Source organism: Pygoscelis adeliae, unplaced genomic scaffold (genome assembly GCF_000699105.1).
Source record: "Pygoscelis adeliae isolate BGI_AS28 unplaced genomic scaffold, ASM69910v1 Scaffold167, whole genome shotgun sequence".
Taxonomy (NCBI): Eukaryota; Metazoa; Chordata; class Aves; order Sphenisciformes; family Spheniscidae; genus Pygoscelis; species Pygoscelis adeliae.
In genome coordinates, this window is record NW_008825428.1 from 2,190,290 (window position 1) to 2,215,757 (window position 25,468).

The 25,468-nt window shown below is 38.4% G+C and overlaps 1 protein-coding gene across 1 annotated transcript in view; it reads right to left on the bottom strand.

Moving 5' to 3' along the window:
• WWC2 (WW and C2 domain containing 2) overlaps nt 1–20,508 on the bottom strand; it is a 65,175-nt gene extending 44,667 nt beyond the window's left edge. The window contains 4 exon segments of the mRNA XM_009330684.1: nt 519–598; nt 5,302–5,378; nt 6,351–6,554; nt 20,405–20,508. Coding sequence (XP_009328959.1) covers nt 519–598; nt 5,302–5,378; nt 6,351–6,501 — 308 coding nt within the window. The 5' untranslated portion in view covers nt 6,502–6,554; nt 20,405–20,508.
• Nucleotides 20,509–25,468: the final 4,960 nt, after the last annotated feature.

The window sequence follows — 25,468 nt, forward strand, 5'->3', positions numbered from 1 at the left end:
CACCAGGCATCCCAGCAACTGGAACAAAGAAAGTCAGGTCTCTAATCCTCAAATTGTGACTCATTTCAAACCCTGCACAGTTGTGCACCATTTATACCTCCAAGAACAGCACCCTTCTCTCTCTCTCTCTCTCTTTTGAGCTCAGAGGTGGGGGAAGGAGGACATAAAGACCTAATTACTTTTTCAATTTTTTTTTAAATTATTTTTTAAACAGGATACACAAAGCAACTAAATTCTTCCTTCGGACTCTTAAGCACTGCCCTTCTTTCTGCCTTTTTGCAACACAAGCTACCTCATGGCAAAAAAATAGGAGGGAGAACAGATTTCTCATGTTAACACTTGCACAATAGGTTTGCCATTTCTACGGATTTCCTGCATCCTAACTACAACAAAAAGAGTTATTAGATGCTTATTTTTCCCCCCAATAATTATCTCACATAAGATGGATTCAATTCCATGCCAAAAAAAGAAATCACGCAACTGAATTAAGTCAGTTTCAACTATTTTCTTTTACTCACTGTTGCAGTGTTTCAAAGCCCTGTTCCTTGTACAGCAGCTCCTGCTTCATCTGAGAGAGTTCCCTCTTCAGCTTCTTAACCTTGTGTGTTAAATCAAAGCAAGAGTTAGAAAATTCCTCTTGTTAAACGGCAGAACACATGGCTTTGAACAACTAATGTATTCTCTACATCAAATGAGACAAAAAAAAGAGAGTAAATTGCTCTACTGACACATATTAAAAACAAAAGGATCCGTTCTCTTCCTAATGTCTATGGGCAACATGCTTTAGTATTAAAGGGACACAAGCAGATTAAATCACATTCCTTATTTGTATCGATACCACACTGTGTTATTAAACCTGAGAGAACTTTAACAAGTAATTTACTTCTCACTTGTTAAGCATGCATTCCAACTGTCCTACAGGGACATCCCTGTTTATTTTTAGGCTTATTATATTTTCACTTTTTCATTCCAGGAACCTCTCAAGTCATTTGCACTGTAAAAGACAAAGTGTGGGCTCCTTTTTTTTTTTTTCCTCCTATGAACCATCCTTTCTCATAAAGCTTTACAGACATTGGATCCCTAAATATATAATTCATATTCATTTAATTCAAAGACGACAATCACTGAACACATTTGGATCGCAAATATATGCATCTATTTAATAGAAATGTCTTTGGCAAAACATTCCCTACTTTCCCTAAATTTGCATGCTCAATTGCTTTTTAATCTTAATATTGCTATTTCAGATGTTAGCAGATGTGAGTACACTACAAAATATTTATGAATCAAGATTAAATAAAAAAAACCCTCCATTTAATTTTTTAAGTCATACTTCCCAAACGTACTAAAACAAAGTTTCTGGACCACCTATAAAAGGAGTGTACTTTAACACAAATTAAAATTAATCCTCAGTATACACATAGAGACAGAAATGCCTCCTTGAAATGTGGAGTCCCAAATTTTGGTATTTATACATCTAACCTGGCTTGTTTGCACTCTATGTGCTAGCCAGATATTGTTAGGCTTTTTACCTTCCCAATCAGTAAGGTAAAAAAGGAAAAGCCTGCTGGAAGTCCCCTGCTCTCACCTACCACTGTGAAATTCTTGCTTGTTTTCACATAGGTCCTCAGGTATTCAACTCTTTTGAAAAATGAATTATATTAAAATGAAGAATTTGACCACTTTAACTGAAATTAATTTCAAAATACGTCTCCAAGACTTTTTGTATCCAAATCCCCTTAAACTTCCTACTTGGTGCTATTCTTCAAATAAAAAAAAGAAAAAAAAAAAAAAGAAAAAAGGCAAGATTCCCAACATGCCAGGTGACTAGAAGTACTGAGCATCAGCAGCTGCTGTAGCTTTCCAAGAGGCTTAAAATGCTTGGTATGTCTAAAATAACCAGTGATTTGCAGAGTTCTTTGTATGGGTTTGTGAATGATACTTAAGCATTCAAGTTTGTAGCTTCTGGCTAACAAATTTTCTGTGACAGAAATAAAATGCTTTCAATCTCCATTTTCTCCAAAGCAAAATCTGTTCTCTAGATGAGGGATTAGGTTCAGGCTTTTGGAAACTATCACCACTAGTTGCTTTGCCTGACAGAAAGCTGTTTTTATTTTGACCATAATAAATAGTTAGCATGATAAACAGGCAATGTCTCTAAGTATACATTCAGCGCTCCTTAACTATTTCTTCCCTGACTAGCACAAAAACCCCAATAATCATCTCTCAAGTATTCTGATCAAGGTTATAGAAAATGAGAAGATATCACCTTTACGTTCCAGGTAATGTGTAAAATATGAAAGAAGTCCCAACTTTTCTGAGGAATGCAGAATGGCTAAATTTTTTTTTTTAAATCAGAAATATGAATTTAGAATAATAGCAGAAGGCACACTGGATTTCAACTTAGAGGATTGGATCTCTCAGAAACCCTTACATTTTTCCTCAAGATGATCTTCTGAGTGTCCTCTGCTGTAATTCATGATCATTTCATTATCAAGAAATGTGAGTTAGGCACATTATCCTAGAAGGACATGACCTACATCATAATATAGACTCTTTGTTTACTGCATCATACTTGCATTAAACTATTCTTGTGCTCCTTGTCTTCTCCTTCAAAACTTTCATGTAACTCCTGCTTTTTCACAACTCTTCATCTGTATTATCCTTCACCCCCTTCCTGCTGCTTCTGCACATCATCTTAAGTCACCTGACAGGCCTCTCGCTTCCTCCTTCTAACTGCATCTTCAAGCAGGCTCCTGTGCTAACCCCCGTCTATTCCCAGCACTCAAATACTAATGGAACAACAATGACAAAAAACCTCTCGTTATTTTATAAAGGTGCATCCCCTACTCGCTGCATACGCGTAAAACATACTGTGATCACGTATGCTTTATGTTGTCTGAATTATCTTACCGATTACTAATTAAGACCCCAAATGGCCTGACTCAAAGCCCACTGCAGGATCAGATCCTTCAGTTTTAATCTTGTGAGAAAGGTCTGTCTTCTCCTGCTTATTTCATTTAACATCTGTCTGACTTCTGTCGTATTTTCTCCACGACCTATTGCACAATAGGCAATTTGTGTATCCAAAAGGCTCCACATGCATGTGTTAAGCACAGCTAACAAGGAAAAGGTCAAAGGCCAATTCAGAACTTCCTCAAATGCCAAGTTTCCCCGTCCAGCCACCATTAACCTGATGATACCAGTAAGCCTCAGCCAGTGTGAGAGAGAAACAGGTTTAGTACATCTGACCTAATAGTTCACTGAACAATATGCAAATTCTAACTAGCTGGCTAGCAGCTTACTAATGACTAACTTTGTTTCCCATTAAGTCCACACATGCATATACTGTAAAATGCCAAAAGGTGGCCTATTAGCAAAGCATCTTCAAACATTCAAATAAGGGTAAACTATGATAATAGTCATACCTCTCTTGCCATCTTCCATGAAAACCACTTTCCAGCCCTAGCATCACAGGGCTCCACTTTTTCTTATCTCAATGATTTTCATATCCAGTGGCTTTGGATGACAACACACTTTATGCTGATACAGATATTCTTGGACTCGCACCCTTCTAAACTCTGCAGACAAGATTCAGGTCACCTGTTTTAGGCACATATGCAACCTGGACTTTGCAATGCCAATAAATCAGGTGTTGGGAACCAACAGGATATTAGGCTCCTTGACTCCAAGAACAATGAAGAGAGGAAAGCACCTCCAAAAAATGAATTACTATGATCAACACATCTGCCTCCCTCCTCAGTGAACAGACAAATTGTAGATCCGCAGCCAAGAGGTGATTCAGTGTTTCTGCATCTTGAGCTGGGAGGTGATCAGAGCTAAGTAACAGGAAAAACTGAGCACAGGACCATGTCTGAATTTTCCCCTCTTTGACTTGTAGGTGATTATATTTAAATTTGATCATGTGTTCTGTTCTTCAACAACACTGATAACTTCCCAAATATACTAGTGATCTCCTGGCCAAAGGGAACATCTGTTACCGCTCCACTCATTTTAGAAAGAAGCTCTCGCCTTGTCTTTCCATTCTTGTTCCTGACAGAGTCCTCACTGCTGTTGATTCTCCCTACTAAACTTACAACATTTTTTCTCCCATCTCCTCCAGTGTTGAAATAAGTTCTCTCACTAGCCACCTTTCCTTATCCTTAAAGGATAAGGGACTACAAATTGAGATTGGTAGGGATGAACAGGTGTACAAGCAGTCAGGAGAACAACATCCGGATGCCAGTTTTACAGTGTATTCCATCCCTGATTTATACTGGGTTTTAAAATTTTAATGAGCTATTCCACAGTTCCTTTTAAACATTAATTGTTTAGACTCCTAATCATAACTCTTACTCCAGGTGAAGGAGGATGTTGCTCTCAGAGGCTTCTATAAGTGCTGCTCTGTGCAGAAACCAGGAGGGGGCAATGGAAGAGCTGAGTAACTGCTATCGCTTGCACTGCTTCTGCTACTGCAGAGTCTGTATTCCAGCCCTCATCGAAGGACTATGCTGTGAGGTGCTGCCTTTTTAACCTGCATGGTTTAATCTAATTGTTTTCATTACTAACTACTACAGAAAGCCTAGGCTATCCATCGAACATTATATGCCACAGCTTAAATAAATGAACTCCCTATATAGATTTTAAATGTCTTCCACACCATTTCCTCCTTATTCAAGATAAATTCACCAGAGACTAACCTGTGAATGAAAGTTCTTTATATGGAGTCTGTTAGTGACCATACTGAACACAGTTGACCAAATAATGGATTTTTGTTCATTAGCAATTTCAAAATACAAACACAAACTTTCATTCTTGATCTGAACCATTCCATTTTGACAAAACAGAGCAAAGTTTCACACCATTATTGAAAAGTGTTTTTTAAACCAACAGAAATTTGTGAGGCAGTTCATGTAGCTAATGGTGCCTTTCTCACAGAAGAAAGATTGTGTAAAAACAATCATCTAGCTGCAGCTCACCTTGGCCTAACTACTTTTCTATTTTCACCTAAAGATTTTTACTCTTCCTTTTAAAAACAAAAGCCTACAAGTGAAAATAGTTATCAGATTTATTTAAACCCACATCTAATTAGAATATCTGTCTAAATTTCCCCAAAATGTGTTATCTGAAAGTAACAGAGCTTTAAAAATTCATTAAAAACCTTTGAATGGTATTTAATGAGAATATTAGGAGGTTTCAGTACCAGGATACAAGATACATCTGCTAGTTCAAGCTTTGCTTATTCTATAGTCATAAACTTTGCACACAGAATACAAATGAATATGAGTTAAGCACTCTCACCCTTAATCTTGTAGTGGAGATTTCAGCCTTCAGAATGTCAGGGTCATACTTTGTGCTTGATGAGGAACCTGAGAACACTTTTTTAAAAAGACAAAAAAGGACAAATATTTAAGTACTTTTAAATCATTAATTAATCCCTTCCTTGAGGAATCCACATTGATCTAAAACTACAAAGTGCAGAAAAACATATAATAGAGAGTAGTCAGCATTGCAGGATGGCAATAATTAATGAATAATCAAAATTTCCCCGTTCTCCCCTACCACTATTTGCTATCTCTCCTCCTTTGCCTATCCCAGGATCCTAAAGTAGCACCTCATTCTCCCTGGCTTTCTATCTCCTGCTTTCTGTTCTCATTCTTCTAACTGAGCCATCTTGCAATCACCTCCTTCTGGAAGCTGTAACTTCTAAGGAGATTTCTGGAAAGCAGAAGAAGATTTATTCAGAAGCCTCAGAGGTCTGCCACTCAGTTCTTCCGCAGCTGCACGTTACTTTTATCACACTAAGAGAGATGTTTGGCCAACGACAGGCCTCTGACAGCACTTTACTGCATGCCAATTCCTTGCCCAACATTGCAACATGTATCTCTACTTCACCCCTGATCACAGCACACAGGCTACAAAATTATTGCATGCTATTCTTACAAAGCAGCAACAAATTCCCTCCTCTGTCTATTGCAGACACCTGTCAACACAGTAGGGTCATTTCAGTATGCAGCCATGAAGCGCAAGAGATCCTATTTACTTTGAACCTAGATCTGGCAGAATTTTGTTCTGACAAGCTGCATGACAAAATAGATTTCAGAGCCAACTGCTCTAAACCACGGCTCAAAGGAGTTCAATTGTATCAGAGAGAAGAGGGTTCTCTCCAGCAGAATAGCTTTATATTAAAAAAAATAAAAAAAAAACCCCAAGAAGTAGGGATGCTATCTCTAAAAAAGCCAGAGTACAAGGTGTTCATAGCAAACCTTGAAAACTCATCCTAAAGAGAAACAGGATCCCCCGCAAGGCACAGATCAAAGAAGTTACATTGTGTTCTCTACTGTACTTACAGCTTGTACGAGAGCTTGATTTTTCTTTGTAGGCATCATTCAACCGTACATACTCATCCAGTGCAAGTGCTAGCCTCTGTTCTTTCACCTGGTACAGTTCTTTCTGAGTACTGAGAGCATCCTGGGCTACCATAAGATAATCTTTTAACATTCTCTCTTGTTCTCGCCTCCATTGTTTCCTGGGATCTTCTATTTGTGTTGTTTCTTTATAGGAGAAAAAGAAAGGATTTAAAGAGACCTTTGCTGAAATCCGTTCACAACTAAATTGTTTCTTTGCCTGTAATCCACAGTTACAGAAGTGTAAACCGTAGCTTATCTTTGGTTACTAAGCAGATGCTCAATTTTACTTAAGTTTTTCTTTGCCACAATAGTGTGTGTAAGAAACAGTATTTAAGGGATCAATTGCAAAATTAGGAACTAGGGTACAATAGGTAAATGCTTATGTAGATCATTCCCACATCTTCAACCTTGAGTTAATAACATCCTAAAACTCAAGAAAAAGCTATTTTTTGCATGAGAGTATTTGGAAATAATTGGAGCAATAACGCCTTTCAATGACATCTTAAAATTGAATGCACTTCTGAACAAAAATGAAAAGTAATCTTAGCTATTACATTTTTTCAACCCCCCTCCTCCCCACTTCATTAATTTTTACAACCATATGTTATTCATGTTTTCTAATGGTTATCTCTCTCCTTTCCCTCTACAAAAACAGTTTTATCTTTTCCCCTGTAACTGAACTAACAGAACATTAACTCTCCACATCACCTCACCTAACTCCATCCCCATCACTGCTAGGCATCTGATCCAAGATACAACTTTCTTTTATAGTCAATAGACAGAGAGCACCGCCCTCAGAGGGCACTTCACTCCACCAAAGACAGGTGCCCAAGATACATGGGACCGAACTGCCTTTTTGAGGTGTGTACTTCTTTCCACTGACTACCCAGGGAATATAAGTGAGTAGGCTGGAACAGGCCCTTAATTCACGAAGGGCTTCAGGTCAACCATTTTAACTCCAGCCGCCACGGAGAAGACAGACTTGCATAGAACATGTAGACGAGGATTAGACATAACATAGTGGTGTATATTAAGAAAGTATGTGATGAGATCAATCTAATTGTAGGTTTTAAGATTTTTTTTTTTAATGTAAACATGCAAAGAGGAAGAGTTAAGGCTGAATGTTCAATCTTATCATTAATATTTCCTGACTTAGTTCAGCACTTTTTGAAGCTGTACAATGAATATTCTTCCTTTAAAGCTGTACTAAGTACAAAAACATTCTCACAAGACATAGCCATGAAAAGTTTGAAATGCAAACGTGCACCATACTGCATTTTCTTTGTAAGTTACATACTATAAATCTACATAGATCTACAGAGATAAAAAGTAACATTCAGTACCAAAGTATTTAAGTGCAAAGTATTTACTTCAGAATTTTTCTGCAAAAAGGAGGAGGAAAGTTTATTCTTTGGGTCAGATTTCTGCCACTTTAGTTCTCTGAATTGCTTTACTGTGAGAACCAATGCGGGGGGCGGGGGGGTACGGGGAAACATGGACGGACAGGACGGGGGACGGACGGGAACACGTGGCTGAAGACATGGGGGGAAAAAAGAACTGCAGCAGAACCAACCTGATTGCTCTAAACTGTAGCTGAAGTGCACTCTTGGGGAGAAGGCACTCTTTCAACTCCATATATGAAAACAGATCTTGTAACAGCAAAAGCTGATAAGGACAGGTTCTGGTTAATAACAATTTCCCATACTGACTAACTACCAGTTTTTCAAAAGCTTTTTTTGGTGTTAATATCACATAAACCAAAAGACATGCAAATAAAAAGAAGCATCCCATAAAACTAACCCTGTAGAATCCTAAACTGACAATGTCTATGGAACTACTGATGCTTTTAAAAATAAATACAGATACATTCCCCCCCCGCCCCCATGCTGGTGACCCCCACCACCATTTACAAACATGACAAGCTTTTGTATTTCTACTGGGGAAAGGTATCTCTTAGATGTACACAATGCATACATAGAGAGTAGAAATCACATAAACCCAAGCGTGGTGCATAAAAGATTAAAGCAGAGAAAGCTTTATACACAGTTGGTTTTCCAATAACCCCAACAGGAACACTCTCTCCAAAAAACTAACTATAGCTACGGACACACACACACATATATCCATGTTTATAGCCATCTGCTCTTTTCCACAAAGATATCAGGCACACAAAGAAGCAAATCGATAACTTTTCTCTCCTAAATGGTCAACACATGTTCTATCCGTAGCCACTTATTGCTGTTGTGCTTTAACACACCTCCACATTCACAGTTATTTACACAAGATAAGAAGTGCCGGTTTCCAGAGCTGTCCTTTTTTGTGAAGCAGGATGAAGAGCATGAAGCAGTATTCTCATGGGTCAATGATCAAATAGGATAAATGCAGTTATGTTGGTTTTTTAGAAGAATGTAATGATGTGATAGTGTTTTAAGAGTGCAACCAGCAGCCACCAAATAATCTTACAAGATTGGAAGGTCTCATCTTCGAGCATGTTATAGGTAATTGCCTTGTAGGTTTTAAGTGAGGATTGCTCAACATGCAGCCCAAAGACCAAATGTAGCCTGCAGAGTCCTAAAACATGGCCTACAGATGCCCTGTCCTTGTGACTGCAAGAGAAGGACAAAGCTGATCAACGGCAGATTATTTTGTATTGCTGACAAATACAATCAAACATTTTCTTTCTGCCTCTCCAAGCTGCATGTGCAAAACAATACCATGATTGTATGAGCTAACATCTTTTATACTGACAGTCATAAATGAGTTAAAGGTAACCCTGCGTTTTAAAAATTGCACACTAACTTCAGCATACTGAGGTTTGGGTATTTGCCTGTGTAGGTACAATGACTGGCCAAACTATTCTCAGTCAATTCTATCTGCATGTATTTTATTCCAGAACAAATGCATTTTATTCTGGGAAAATACACAATCCTGGAAAAAGCAAAGCAGTACTGGAATGACCACCCCAGAACTGTTACTCAGCTTTTACCAAGCAGAGAAGACTCTAGAGTATTTTTCACTCTATGTCTTCTTAAATATTATGAAGTGGAAAACCCAAAAAAGCGTATCACTTGTTTGGCAAGTTGTTCTCATATATATGTTATGTATTTTTTTTAATATATATATGGTTTTTTTTATATATATATATATATAAAAACATATGCTTGTGTAGCAGCACCATACGCTTGTTCATTTAAAATTTTCAGTTGTCTCAATTTCAATCAGTAGGTTTACCCCACAGAGAAAAAAAACAAAGACAGAACTATGGATGATATTTCTCGTACTGTAGTGCTGCATTTTGAAAAGTATGTTCATTTGAGCACATGTACCTTCCAAGACCCAATAAAATTTTTTAAAAAGCAGAGTTGTCCTTTCAAAAACAAATATTTAGACTTCTTAGAGTAAAGTCTCACAAAGATAAAGACTCTTTTCCTTGGACAAAAATGTTTGAAGCACCTGCTGTTAAGGTCAAACTTGTAAACACAAGAACATTATTGGGATAGTTACATGCATGTCATTGTGGGAACAGCTTGCTGAGCGTTTCAAAATGTGAAGCCCTTCACATGCTTAAATCAAAGAGTGAGATTTAAACCACAAAGGGCATTCAAACATTTTCCTAGCCTTACCATTCAACAGCTGATGTAAAATAAACTTGGAAGATCTCATTCCTTTTTTAGGGCAGGTAAATGTTTCCACTGGTGACTGCAACAGGATGCACTACAACCTTGTCTGCAGCAGGTACGAATCATGCAACAAACAGATTGCTAACTAGACAGATGAGGAGATTTTTTTTCTGCTGGCCAGGGGAGGAGTAAGCACTGGTTATGAACACTGGACAGAGCTGTAGGGTTGTAATCTGTTCTAGAAAATGCTAACTGGACTTCAGTGATCAGCAGTGGAGAACGAACAAACCACCCCCTGAGCATGTCCTCTCCAACACTTTCTGCATCACCAGATAGTTAAATTCAAGAGTTCAGCTGTTTCTTCTAGAGAAAATGAAGACGATGCACTGGCCATCATTTTCTGTGGCATAAACTTAGATATGAACTAAAGGAATCTCCTTAAAATGGATCTTTAAACAACTAAGAGTTGTACATCAAGCTCTATCAAGAGCACTGCTTAGATTTTAAAAAATCTTTATCTGCCAACTTCCTCTGCAATGCAATTTTCACAATGCAAAATAATGATCCATAGTAACAGAATGAGGAGGGTGGTGGCACGCTTAATATTCAGGTTACACATTCCTAATTTCACTTGGTTTTAGCGTCATTTGGCAAAGCCACTTGCAAATCAAAATTACTCAATTCTACTAAGAGATCTTAATTTAAAACCAATTAATTTAACTTTAAATAAATTACTGCAAGTGCATAGTTAATAAATTTATAAAAAATTATAAACAAGCGATTTATTTCCTCCTATTTTTAAAGATCTGAGTGACTACTCACGCTGGGGGGAAATTCTGTGAGACAGAAAACACTTGAGGTCTCACCCAGCGGAACCGCACCAAGTGGCAGGATGGCACGCTCCACCCAAGGACGTTCCTGTGCACTGAAATGATCACAGCCCTGTAACATAGCAAAGCAAGCTGCGCTGGCTTTAATCATACTGCTATTCATGAAATGCACTCCTCCTGGCTCACTGCCAGCCAGGTTTGATGGACTTAAACTCAGCAAAGAATTTGGCCCAAACAGTAATTCAAAACCAAAATGCCAGGACTGACTTTACGCTTTGAAAGTTTTGTTTATTCCTTTGGCTAGAACTTTTTTCAAGGGCAGCAATGTTATGCATGTTCTGTGTAATTATACATAGGATATATACTATACTTAGGATACAGGCGATAGTCAGGCATGCCATTTTTTTAAAATGAGATATTTTCATATGTTATGTTCCTGTCTGCTATCAAGAAGCTCTGCCAAATTTTTACAGTCTACTTGAACAGAAGGAAACTATTACCTTATCAGCAGTAGATCGTATTTCCCTAAAATACACGAAATTAAAATCCCACTAGAAAATCCCACAGGGAAGGGAATGGCTCCCTGACGCCCTACTGCTAGACAAGAGAGAATTGGACATTTTACTACAGGATTAACAATATGTGGAAGCAATAGTTTTCCAACATCTCCCCTTGCCAAACAAAATAATAGCATTGATTGGCTCTAGAATGACCCACATGTAAGCTCTCTTCAGTCAGACACATTGCATTTAGGTAACACAGTTACAGAACAAGTACTCTCAAGGTTTCCTACTTAAAAAAATGCCGGAGATACTAGATTGCTACTTGAGAAGGGCACATACATAGCAAGAGGAGAGAAAATCGTGGCATTACACTTTTCATCCTGAAGAGAGAACTCTCATCTGTTTAAACACATGCCCATATTATTCCAGTTTGTAAACGTAGCAGAACCACCATCTCAGAAGAGAGGCTATTCCAAGGGAAACTAGTTGACCTGGCTAGAAACGAGGACCAGTGACCTAAGATCTGTAGGGAGAGGAGCAGGGGGGAGTTGTGTGTCACAGCTGGAGCTGCTGTAATAGCCCTCCTTTTTGGCAGTGATGGCTTCCACCACGTCACCTCAACCCACACTCCCCAACGTTACACATTCACATGTTCTCTTTCGCACAGCCTCAATCCCACACAAAGCCTATTCGATGCACTAAACCCACCCAAACACTCACTGGCTCCAAAAGATAACATGAAAACAGATACATCATGTTCTGGCAGGTTAGGTGAGTTCTGCCGTGTTACCAAAGGTCCAATGGGCCAGTATAAAGGAGGAGGAAGAACCCAGCCGGGGAAGGAACTAGACATCCTTTTTTTGGCAGCAGCAAGCCTACTTATAGATCTACTCATCCATTAGAATCTTAAGTATGGATCTACTCATCAATACCATGCACCTCCTCCCTCATATACCAACTTACAGGAAAGTTTCCAGACCTGGAAACCAGAAGTACAATACAAGACAAGAGGTGGCAAAACTGCAATGGCTGAGTCCTCAAAAGAGGGTGGTCCTGACTTATGCAGAATTGTGCCACACACAGACGGCTGCACCATGTCACAACCCAGCCAGGTACTCTGTGTCAGGGTGGCAATTTCTCTGCCTCAAATAGTAAGTGATAAAAAGATAACTCCATTACACTTGTCATCTCTGGTTATCTTGGATAGTAATTGCAGGACTACTACCTCCAACCAAACAGAACGCCACCTTCAAGAGAGTAACACAAGCCTCAAAACCTCAAACCCAGTAGCTGACTACATTCAGGACCCCTCATCACAGGTGCTTCTCCTGAACCCTAGTGGCTGAAGAAAGTGTGCAAGCTAAACCCAGATTGGTTTTTGAACAGCCCCCAATGCCTTTGCTGTGGTAGGATTACATCCTACTCCACAGAGGTGGTTTGAGAAGGAAGGGATACCTGGAAAGCAGCCTACTACATGCTGAAGGCAAGCCCCTGGAAAAGGGCTGCAGGCAAGCCAAACCGGGGCCAGCTGCGCCCAAGGAGGATCAAGATTTCAATGGTATCTTGCACAAAAATGTCCCAAGATGGCACAGACAAAATCAACAACAACCCTTTGACTTATAACATCAGAAGAGGAAAAATAATGTCTGCTATCAACCATCACAGGATAATGCCAGTTAGCTTAGTGGTGGGTGGTGAAAGCAATTTTATCAACAACATTACGTAATCACTATAGATATGTTTATTCTACAAGTATGTCCCACGTTTCTTGATAAACAAACTGGCTTTCAAATCTCCAGTACTTTTGCCTGCAGTCAGACAAAAATACACTTAGGAAAAAAAAAAAAAGAGTGCAAATATTACTTCATTGTACTTCCACTGGCATAACAAATATTGCAGGCAACGGAGATGCAAATCTTAACGAACAGCAAAGAAGCAAATGTACTAGCACTAGTTTCAGGGAGAATAACCAAGTGTTACTAGACTGGCTTAAGGAATGCACTTTATTGTTTACATACCAGAGGGCTTTCTAAATGCATTTTTTTTCTTATTCCTTTTTTCCCCTGCTTTTTAAAATACTTACAATTCAAACTCAAACAACAAGAAAAGTAATTCGTACCCAAAAATTTGAGGAAGAATTCACAAACAAATATTATATCATTTCACACTGATATATTTGTTCAATAGGTAATAAAAATAAAGAATAGCATATTACAGAGACAGCAGTTTCAGTAAGACCGTGCAGCCCAACAAAGTGACACATACAGCGTCTTAAAAATGATCTAAAACATTGCTGGATACTCAAAGAAAAATCACATTCTACCACATAATAAGATGGAATATGGGTTCTAAAGAGAAACATGAAGGAAAATTAGGTTATTCAGAGTATGCTCTGAACTGAGTTCTCTACAGTTTGTTTCCTGCCATAGAACCTGCACACAAAAAAATGCCTCCTCTCTTCCAGATACCTTCTTCACTTTTCCATAAAATAATTCTGTGCTTGAATTTGAGTAATGAGATAAAATGAGAATGTTTTCCAGCTATACTGTGCAAGCATGAGCAGATTTCCAATAAATATTTATTCAGAGATTTTTACAAAGAAATAATGAACATGTTATTCTTATGGCACATTAGTTTCCTCTAGATATCAGGTAGCATATGCTTGTATATCTTAGAGTCAAATGCAGTAGAAACCCTGAGCATTTAGCTCTATATTATCCAGTAAGTAGGTAATGTTCTACTGCTATGGCTATCAGAACTAAGACATAAGAAAAACACGCAAATATGATCTTTACATAAAAGTCAGCAGCTAAAATATTCTTTAAACCAGAGCCTTCATTGCTTGATCCCTCCTTCTGAAGCCGGCATGCACCAGATTACTCTAATCCCTTCCTATAGCCAAGGGGCAGAGAAGATATCTTGAATCTTATTTATAGGTAAGATATACTGCACTTGGGTTTTCACCATGTGTGTTTGCTGACAGTAGAGTCTTCACAATTGTTTCCCAAATGCTTGCATGTCACTACTTGCTTAGAAGATGGTGATGGGTCATGGGAACAAACAGTGCACATTTATGATCATGATACACCATTCGACTCCCTCAAGCTAATGGTAATTGCAGACTCATGGTGGGATTTTCAGATTTCTTCCTTGTCTGAAAATACAGTCTGGCACACTTTCATAGATGCAGATTTACTAGAGTCCCAGGCTGGAGCAGAGAAGAGTCAGTCTATCCACAAAAATCCCTGTGTTAGATAAACCAGTTGCACAGGCGTTAACTGGCATGAAAGCCTTTAAGATTACAACAAGAAATAGAATACCTGTAGTTAAAATAATTGTGTTATAAGTGTCAAACAGCGTAGGTAAATAGCTAGGCTTTGAAATTTTAAGAAGAAAGGAAACCAATTGGGGAAATAGGGACCTCCAGTGAATTCTGTTCTCGAGCTAAGCAGACACAAATCCCTCTATCTCTATGCTTCCTGATGTTTTAGCATCACTCTGACTCAATTTTCTTTTTCTTTGTGGATGAAACAGTGGTAGAAAGCAGTCTCTGGGAAAGATGCATTCATGCTTCCAAAGTGGACAATTAAAACTAAGGGAGGAGCTGCAGAAGCAGAAAAGGTAGATGTCCAACTCCGTTTTGAAGAAAAATGCTGGGGGTGGATGGCAGGAAGAAAAATCATATTGAATACAATGCAGAGAGTGGCAAAAAGAAAGTGATGTGATGGTCTGAAATACTACTGGGCTAGGAGTAGCTATTCCTTCCCATCCTTATCTTTTAAATACTGTCATTCAGTTCCTTTCTGTTACCTTTGCCACTAAACATTACTAACAGCAGAATACGTGTTTTATAAGTTAACTAGATCATTATAACATCATTATAACATCAGAAGAGGAAAAATAATGTCTGCTATCAACCATCACAGGATAATGCCAGTTAGCTTAGTGGTGGGTGGTGAAAGCAATTTTATCAACTTGCCTGGTTATTCCTGAGCCTAAAAATAAGAACTGGAAGTAAAGGGGATAAGTTCTTTAGGAATACATAGGGTGCTGAAGGCAAGGCAGAACTTATCCCAGCCTGGGCTTCCCTCAGACTATTCATGTCAAGCCAGAAGTAGAAGTTTCTCTTTCTTGCTCCCATTACCTCCACAGCCGTTCATCTACACGCATCCCATGCAATGGTCTAGATCAGAAAACCTGAGCAGCTGGGGGAAGGAAGAGGAGGTGGGGAACGACAACTCACACACCTCAGGAAGGAAAGCGCTTCCCCGTTGTCCATGTTTACTACACATCCTCACGCTGACACAGTGTGGGAGCAGGAACCAGAGCAAGCAATGACTGCTACTTCAGCTGCCACCATCACTCCAGAAGTGCACCTGGAAATCACAGCCTCAAGAGTCAAAACTGCTTCATGGCAAGGCTGCACAGGGCACAGAACAGATGAAAGTTCAAGGGTATAATTTCAAAATACCTTTAACCAGTGCTACCATGAAAAGCAGCTGTCCCGCGTCTCTTCTACCTGACTGTTCGTTCATTCATATCCCAGGTCACCTTCCCTCTCTTGCTTGCATAAATAGGGTGTGGGAAGGAGAACAAATAGCAACTTTTTTTTTTCTCTCCATACCGGATTAGTTTCAACTCGAATCAGCTCCCTGATCTGATTCACTGTCTGGCCATGCAAATGTTCATGCCAGTATAAGCAAAAACATTGCAAGGACAGAACAAAAGGCCAGAGGTAGCAGCAGAGCAGGACCAATTCTTTCAGAGATTATATCAGTTTAAAAGTGTTTGCAAATCCAAGCTCTAAGAGCATAAATGTTTGCATCTCAGCCACTTAACGCCTGATGTTGAAAACCCTGCAGAAGAATTGGAAAAACGTGAAAGCGATGACTTTGCCTGTAGATATATGAAATAAAGTCGAGTAATAGGTTTGTGTTATTTTTGGTATTGCCTTGAGTTCCTAACCATGTTATTTAGCAAAATTAGTAAATGTTAGCAATTTAGACAGCTGAAGTAGATAAACACACGAGTACATACATGCAATAACGATTACAAGAGTGAACAGCATAAGCTATACAATCTTTGGACTCCCCCAAACCACAGTAAGAAGGATCCTGCACCAAAGGTACTCCTCAGCCCCTGACCACCAAATAATATCCCTTCAGTCATCCCTCTAACAAAGGGCGCTACTGAACCACAGGGTAAGCATTTAGGTCCTTATGGTATTAGCTACCCACATCATATGCATGTTCCGCCTTGCCAGATGGCCTGTAATCTGGTCTCCCTTGAAGCTGAAAGCATCACATTAAAACTCCTAATTGGGGTAATATATTCATAAAGTAATGACCTCAGTCAGTGTTTCTCAAAGTGGGTTACATCATCCAAAAGGATGAGAAAGCTCTAAGGCAATCAGTAAGAGCTAGGAAAAAACACCCATATGTATTTGAAAAAACCTCATAAAAATATAGAAAATTATAGAAAATGTGTGATGATAATAAACCCAAATTATACTTAAACATATTGACACCAAAAGCAAGTTCCTCAAGTCTGAGGGAGTGTTTTACAATTGCAGAGTGTTCACAGCCAACTCTTACCCCTCTGTGGAGGAGAAACTGAGTTTCCACCGGCAGTTAAGGGAAGTAGGCTTTTCTCAGGTTTGTATGGGAGAAGGGAAGGTAAAGGACTAAGACAGATAATTAGACAGATGGGGAAGATATTTAATTTTTTTAAAAGATATATTGATTTAAATAATTTTTGAAGAATTTAACCTTTCATTATAGAAATTTGGTAGAATTTTTAGAACTTTGCAAGCTCCAGTTTAGTACTGCTTTCTTGCAATCAGTGGGAGTTTTGCCAATATTCACCTTCAAGAGGAGCAGAATAAGTCCCACGCTGAACGTTAATGGAAATTCCACCCTTAACATTTTCAACCTTCAGTTTTTAACAGAAAAGGAGGGAACAACCATGAGTAGGACCACCCGAATTTACAGTCTGTTGCACTATGGTCTAGCCTGCTGCTCATTGTTTATTGGGTGTGTTTGAGAAATTTAACAAGATTGGCCAGTTTTACTACAACAGCTCCAAGTCCTGTGGACAATCTGAAACTTCACAGTTGTATCAAATGTAGCTTTGTACAGAGGCACAGAGTAGGAACAATACTGGAAAAAGAAATGAAAAAGAGGACAGATAATAGAGAAGCTGTTCAGAAGAATTAATTACGGGATTCAAGAGGAGAGAATCAATGGGCCTTCCCTCAAACATTTTGCTGAAATAAATCCAGCCAGAAGGCATCGAACATGAAACGTAGTCACCTCCCCCGACTTAATACATGGGAGCAGGTTTCTGCCCAAGGCACTATCCCTCAAACTGCCATTTACAGGTCCTGAAATCCCACTTTACGCAACCTCTTTTTAAGGCATCTATCCATTTGGTCCTCCTCCTAGCAGTGGTGCAGTTTTCCTTTGTCCAGTAAAAGAGAGAATAACAAAAGTATAATCTATACAGGTGAAAGAGTAAAGAAGTCTTCCTTGTTCTAACATATCCACTGTCCTGACAGAGAATTTCAACAGTTCAAATCCAGAAAGCTTATTCAACACATCTGAATTATTACACTGCTAATAAAGCAGTAAGCAGGTGCAAAAACTGCTTTCTAGAAAGGCTTTTCCCCTCTAATTATTAGTGACCTCCATACTAGAGATTTCAATAGCATCAAAACAACACATGCACCCCAGTCAGATGAAGTAGAAGTTATAATCTCCACATTTGGCATGTCAGACAAATGACCTGCTTATAAGACACTTAGGCAGCGTACCTCCCAGCAACTCAAGGGTACTCTCACCAAAACACTATGCAAAATACAGTGTACAAAACTAAAATATACCACTTCACAAAATAAGAAGTTTCAGTGAAATTGCTACAAAGCAACACATACATTACTATAACAGAAACCAAATGCACTGCTGAACAATGGATGGAAACCACTTTAAGTATACCAAAGTACACCACTTTGTCATCCATCACAGGCATTAACATAATACAAAGAAACCTAGCTAATCACTCTTATTTGTCCCGGCTACAGAAAGACACACGTACAGATGGATATACACAACTCTTCCGTATTAAGTGAAGCATTAGTGTTTGCAGTATATTAACAACTGTCAAAAGAATTCCAAGACAATGCTGTCCAAGCCTCAACATTTACATGTGTGTGAATCAGAACTTCAACCCACGAACAGCTTATAATATGCAGGAATTCACCTTCAATGCACAGAAATAGGATTTAAACATAAGGAAAATATTTAATATCTTAAAAAAAAAAAAAGCAACAAAACTAAAAGGCTGAGATTTTTAAAACTCATTAAAAATTTTGAGCACGTATGGAATAAAAGAGCACGATTATCAGAGCAGTGATCTGAAGGCACTTTCAAAGTGCCCAGAAATGCGGATTGCCTGCTCAAAATGTTATAACTTTAAGTTTTATAGTTTTGGCCAAAGCAGAAGTTAGAAAAAAGTTTCCTCTTATAATAGCATTTAGATTCAGAAGCAAATCCTTTTCTTTCTTCGTGATTTGAATTCAACCAGGTACGTCCCTATTTTTTAAAGTTCAGAAACATTTAACACCACACTCCTCTGTAAGATCAGAGGACTCTCATTCCAATAAAACAAGGCTATAAAACCCCAACTGAGGTTACTGGATGGGATTCAGTTCAAGATAAGGTGTCTATCTGCAAGTGTTCAATAAGCACAGTAGATGTCTACCATCTCATTCTAGTTATCAGGGTTCAACCAACCAGTCCAACCCAACCAAAGGAGCTTACATCAGCTCATCTTCAAAGCAGACGCCCAACCAGGCAGCTACATCACACTTTACATTACAGTGGCTGTACTGACTAGACAGCTATTGACTACAAAAGCAGCTCAGACATCTCAGAGTTGATTCACTTGCCCATACATTTGAGATGCCACAGGGTAATGAGCCTCATCTCCACCTTTGTTCCAGAAGACCACTGGTCACTTACCATCCATGCTGTATCTACTGACCTTGTGCAGTTGTCTCTGCTAACCTAAAGCATCTCAAATGGCCATAGACACCTTACTATTTTTTTAAGTAAGTACACAGCACTGCTAGACAGATGCAGGCACATATATTCAGGTACTGATCTCAAATGGAATCTCTTCTATTATGTTATTAAAAATAACTTCTGAGAAAATAGAAAAAGGTATCAATTAATATGGAGTAATGAACACATAAAAAGAAGGTAGAAACACTTCCAGGAATATATTCATTTCAGTAAATCTAATAAGCACTGTATTTCATATTTTGTATTAGTTTTTTATGGTTTAGACATAATTCCCATGCAATTAAAAATATATGTAGAAACAGATGTAGTCATTTTGTATCAGCAGATTTTCTTGTAAGCCTTTTAAAGCCAATAATGTTATACCAAAGGGCAATTTTTCCCCAGTATTTTCATTCACCATTCCCTTTCCAATTACTACAAAATACAGCATTATTTATAGCCTGAAATGTATTCTACAACATTCTTAGAACTACAGTACATTTGCCAGACCTCATATACAAGTTACAAATACCCCACACACACTCCATACCACCTTATCTACAATAGTTCCTTTCAGTAGTTAGACTGAAGCCAGTTTTTGTTACTCATGTTAGACTATCTCTGCCAGTGAGCATTACTGAATATTTAATGGCCACCAAACATCATACACTTTACAGATACCAACAGATGTAAGCAATCTTTATTTATGACACATTACACGGACTTCTTCCACAGCAAAAGATGAAGAGTCATATGAATAATTTTGAGCCAGCTATAATACATCTGCAACCATCCCCAACAAACCCATGCACACAAATGGGATAATTTGTCTACTGAAAATCAGAAATTGTTACTTTAACTACACTTCTCTCACAAGAAATCTTGCCCTACTCCCATTCATGCTTTAAAAGCCTCTTAAGAAAGTCTAATCATGACGTGCCTTCTTATATAATCAATATGGCAAATTGAAAAAATACTTACGGTTTATGTGATCAATATAGTATACACCAATCTGAGGATCATATGCGGCTTCCCATCCCCACGGTAGTTCATCCCCAACACAATCCGCAAATGACAAGGGCTTTGTTAACCTAAAAACAAATAAACAAGTTAATGGTATAGCTTTTCTCTCTTCCATACATACGCTTATTATTCATAATAATTCCTATTATGACAGAAGCTAAAGTAAGGTAGCAGGGAGAAAGGAGAGCAAGTGTTTTTTTCTCCCTCTTAAAGTTTAGGCTCTTGATTGTTTTTCCCCTGTTTCATCCTTCTGTATTCATTAACTCCAAGAACATAATATAAGTTATTGCAAACATTTTTCAGTACAGGCACTCAAGTGAGAAATTCACTGCAACATCTTTCATATTTGACAGTTTAAATTAAACAATAACCAACAGCTTGTTAAAAAAAAAAAATCTACACTCTTGTTTGTCCCCAGAAGAACTGGACCCTTCACCCTTGAGTCTGTAATGAGAGCACAAGATTTCAAGGTCATCTTCTCTAATGACCACGGACAGGAAACTCAGAAAAGAGAATACAACCACCTAAGATGCAGTTAGCAGCACTTATCAATCCACATACTTGAATAAAATAAGCAGCAATGTGCACAGAGTAGACATTTTATAAGTAACGGGCCTTAGATGTTCACATGGTGCTTTTTTTGGAAGATAGACAATTTTTCATTTTAATAATGAAGCACCGATTTGTTACAAGAAATAGACTGATACAATAATACATGGGCTCTTTTCCAGCTGAGACTGAGCAAAGTTTTACATAATTTTCTTTTTGCCTTTTGTTTTTTTAAAAAAGAAATGAGTACTGAGTTTCCTGTTGATAAACCCACAGATAAATGCCATGTCTGATATACTGATATATTTAATAGGAAGAACAAGAGAGTTAAGGTTTTATTGTTACCATAGTGACAATAAGATTAGTACATATCCAGAGTTTAAAAAAAAAAAAATCCTCAGAGTAAGATTATCAAAAGCAGTTTGTGGGACACACAAGCATCACCTCCTTTGCTCACTGCCGCTTAAGTTCTATCATCTAAGACTAATGATGAGATGTTTTTTCACCTCATCATTAAAATTCTATACAAATAAAAAGCTAACAGTCTAATTCATGTATGCTTTTCTGTGTTTCAGTATTTTTTCTTCAATTAGTTTCTGACCAAAAGAAACTGGTTTATCGACATGTTTGTGAGGAATGAAAGAAAACAGTACATTTTACCTTCTACAAAATGAATTGGCTTTTTTTCTGTAGAAAACACCAGACAGAAAATACTTCACAAAACTATTGAATTAAATTCTTCATGCAGCTGAGAAAATAGAAATTTGAGCACAGGTTTGATTTAGAAATCATTGTCCCACAAATATATTATTATTATTATTATTATTGATGGTATTGGATCTGACCTACCAATAGCAACACTATGGGCAACAGTAGGGCAACGCTTTATTCCTCCAAACGAGGGTTGCAGAAATTACAAAGAACCAAGCTCTTAGGATCCAAAACTTTTTGAATTGTGAAATTTTTTTTCAAAATTTTTTTTAAATCGTAAGCATGAATCCACTTCCTTATATTTCTCCAAAGTTTACAATATAATCCTATGAAGGTTACTAATGTTTAATTTGAGGTCCTGAACACATTCACATGGATGAGGCAAATTCACTATTTATTGCCAGTTACAAACTGCTATGCAAAACCACTAAACACACTGAAAACTACTACAAAATTCAGGTGAGGTTACCAATGTGGAATTAAGTCTGGATCACTAAGATATAAAATATGGATTATAAACAGCACAAGCAAGCTGTGAGAAAAGTTCTGTTTACTGGGAGAGATTCTCCATGAGAATGGTCAGCCACAGACACTTTTCTCAGTTGAGTGACAAGGTGTAGCTTCTGTAGTACCTGTTCTCCTTCTCAACCTTAACCCACTATATGCTGCCTCACAGTCCAAGAGCTCCTTTTCTGAAGGAAATCTTAATTGGACATGACCCGTCCTCCTCACTACGATGCAGGAGAGGACATGCCACTGAAGCTGACTGGGATAAACACCCCAGTGATCTCCAGGGAAAGACCAGGTCTGCAGTAAGCCAAGCCTACCTGTTGTATCCTCTCCCACTGCTGACATATATTTTTAAATCCAGACACGGCGCTGCTCTCAGTGAGGCTGCTCTGAGAGGGAGCTCTCCAGAAACCCCAGCTCAGACCTGCCACTCTGCTCCTCACCCTCCTCCTCCTCTCCAGGCAGCAGAAGCTGTGCCGCCGCGGCCGGGATGGCAGCTACACAGCTCAGCAGGCTAACAGCTGGCCCGCAAAGCTGCAGCTGCCTAGCACCGCCATATCAAATACACCTGCCCAAATGCTACCTACTAATAATTACCAGCATCACTTCAAAGATTACTGTTTTGTTTGCAAATAGTAACAGCTAGAGAGAAACAGATGGCTCTTAGGAAAGCAGGAGATGCCCTTTAAAGCCAGGATAACGCACACAATCACAGCTTCAGCCAGGCTGTCCACAGCACGCAGCAGACTGAACACAGGGTACCCATGTCAGAGAGTTCCCAGGCCACCACTGCTCAGAGGAAGCATCAATCACATAAAAGCAACAGCCCTTTGGTGAGTTTGGTTAGTCATGTGAACCTGTGCCAACTACTAGGGTTCATCTTGCTGTGAAGAAAGTCCTGCCTCAAATTAGATTACAAATGTGGATTTTCAAAAAACATTTCTTAAACTGAATAAAAATCAAAGTTCAATGTCATCCTTAATGTTACAATATTAACTCAAAACACAAGTCTTGTAGTTCAAGTAGTAAAAATATTTGAAATACCATATAGCAGCATAGGGGTCATAACAAACTAGTATAAACATGCCCAGATGGTGTCTAATAAATTCATTTAGAACTCTGCATAAGCACTTAATACTTTCAAAGATACACACCACAGTTAGCAACAATCACAAGATGCGATTTTTAAACCACCTCTACAGGAAGGATATAATCCCAGTACTATCCTGGCTTTTCATCTGCACTCCACACCAATTTTATTTTTAATCAAATACTGACTACTTACTATTATAGCTCATTCTGTAGGTTAGACTGCAGACCACTCTGGCCATGCGGATGTTCTGCCCAGGTGTTATCACCTGTCAGAAATCGGACACCGTGAGAATGAATAGCAGCTGCTCTCTCATTCCAGACACTCCATAAATTAAAGCCACACTAAAAAACTGTGGAAAAGTACTTGAGTGACCCACTCTAGACCTTAAACAAAAGAAAAAGCGGGAGGCAGAGGCCCCAAAGTACAGGCAGTACTGGACAAATTCTGCTCTGCTGGATCATGCTTGGACATGGCAGCCTTAAGATCTGAACTACGTCAGGACAACTGCTCCTGAGTAGATTTTTAAAAAATGAAAAAGTTTGTACATAACAAGATCACAATTACTTAAAAGTGTTACACCCCCATGACTCTCTTTTGTTCCAGAGTCTTTTAATAGCACAAGATTTTTGAGCCCGACACGGACTTTTACAATTGAGCAGCGAGCAGCACAAGGTGATATCAGACTGCTTTGGGCCCTCAGAACTGTCTCAACATAAACAATATTTACTTTCAAAATACGTATGGCAAATGGATGAGATTAATATGACATGAAGCTAAGTAAAATGCACGAGAAAATTTGCAAGACAAAAGTTGAAAGCAAAGAGAGTTATGAGATGTAATTGGACCGGAAATAATACCTAGGAGCAAGGGCTGAAGGAATCTCGCCTGTGTGAAGATCATTATCCGTGACATAATAACCTATGATAGACGGACTGCCATTATATTCATTAACCGTGACCCAAGAAAAATGAGGTTTATTGCACCATAATAGAGGATTAAGTGCTGCATCTCAGAGCACTGATATTCTGAGGTAGTTTATAATATTTTTTCAGCTTGTAGTTATCAATTTACATGTTCTTAAAAGAATGCCGATACGCTAAAAAGGATGACTTAAAGTCCACGTTTAATATACTATGAAGTTTAATGAGTTAACAAATGCATATCACTAAGCTCAAGTATTCTCACCTATGAGCACTTTTCTTTTAAACCTTATAGAACTCCTTCCAAGTGAAGACTAATTTATTAGCCTTTAGCTCATATATAACATTTTTATCTTCTCAACCCTATATGGCTGCAACAGTCCCATTTCAGCTGACGGACTGGAGTGTACTCCCCACACCAAGAGAATAAGAAGCAGGTGTGTGTAACGAGAAGTGGCTACTCTTGAGAAAACCAGGAAGCATTCTGTAATGCCATTATGTAGACAGTATATAATTATGTTATTGCCAATCACTTCACAGATGCCCTGGGAAACCTAGGCGACAAATACAGCTTACAAATTGAGAAGCTGTATTACCACCTCAAATCCGCATTTTTCTTTAAAGTTTCAAAATACAAAGTTAGCTAAGACCTTAAAACGTAGGTTCTACAAGGATGTATGTGTTCTCAGTAACAGTTGCTATTGCATCTGCAGCCATGCCTATAAGTCTATATATGCATCTAAAGTTAATAAAGAGGCTGATGATACTGTAAAATGGAAATGTAACTACAGACTGATGGATTGTCAGTGCAATATTGCTCCATTTGGACAATTTTGTGCACTCTTCTTGTTTGATGTACTCCCTAGACCACAAAAATACGTATAAGAAAGGTTTCCTCCTAAGGTCAGGGTCCACAAAAAATGAGAAATTTACTACATATGCTAGTGAATGCTGTCGTTCTGTCAAGATACGGACAACCCATGGTATTTCACACTTTTGTGATCCGAGATTATCAATGTGCATGTTCTTAAAAATGTATACATATATACACACATACACACACACATATGTATATACACACATGCAATTTTCAACACATTGCTCTATGCAAGAGTAATGCTGCATTCTCCTGTATTCCTTCTCTGACTCCTTTTTTGTCCAAAATCTGTTCAGGATGAAATCAATTGTAACACTGAAGCAGAGGTTACCCATGTTATGATTAGGACACTACTTTATCAG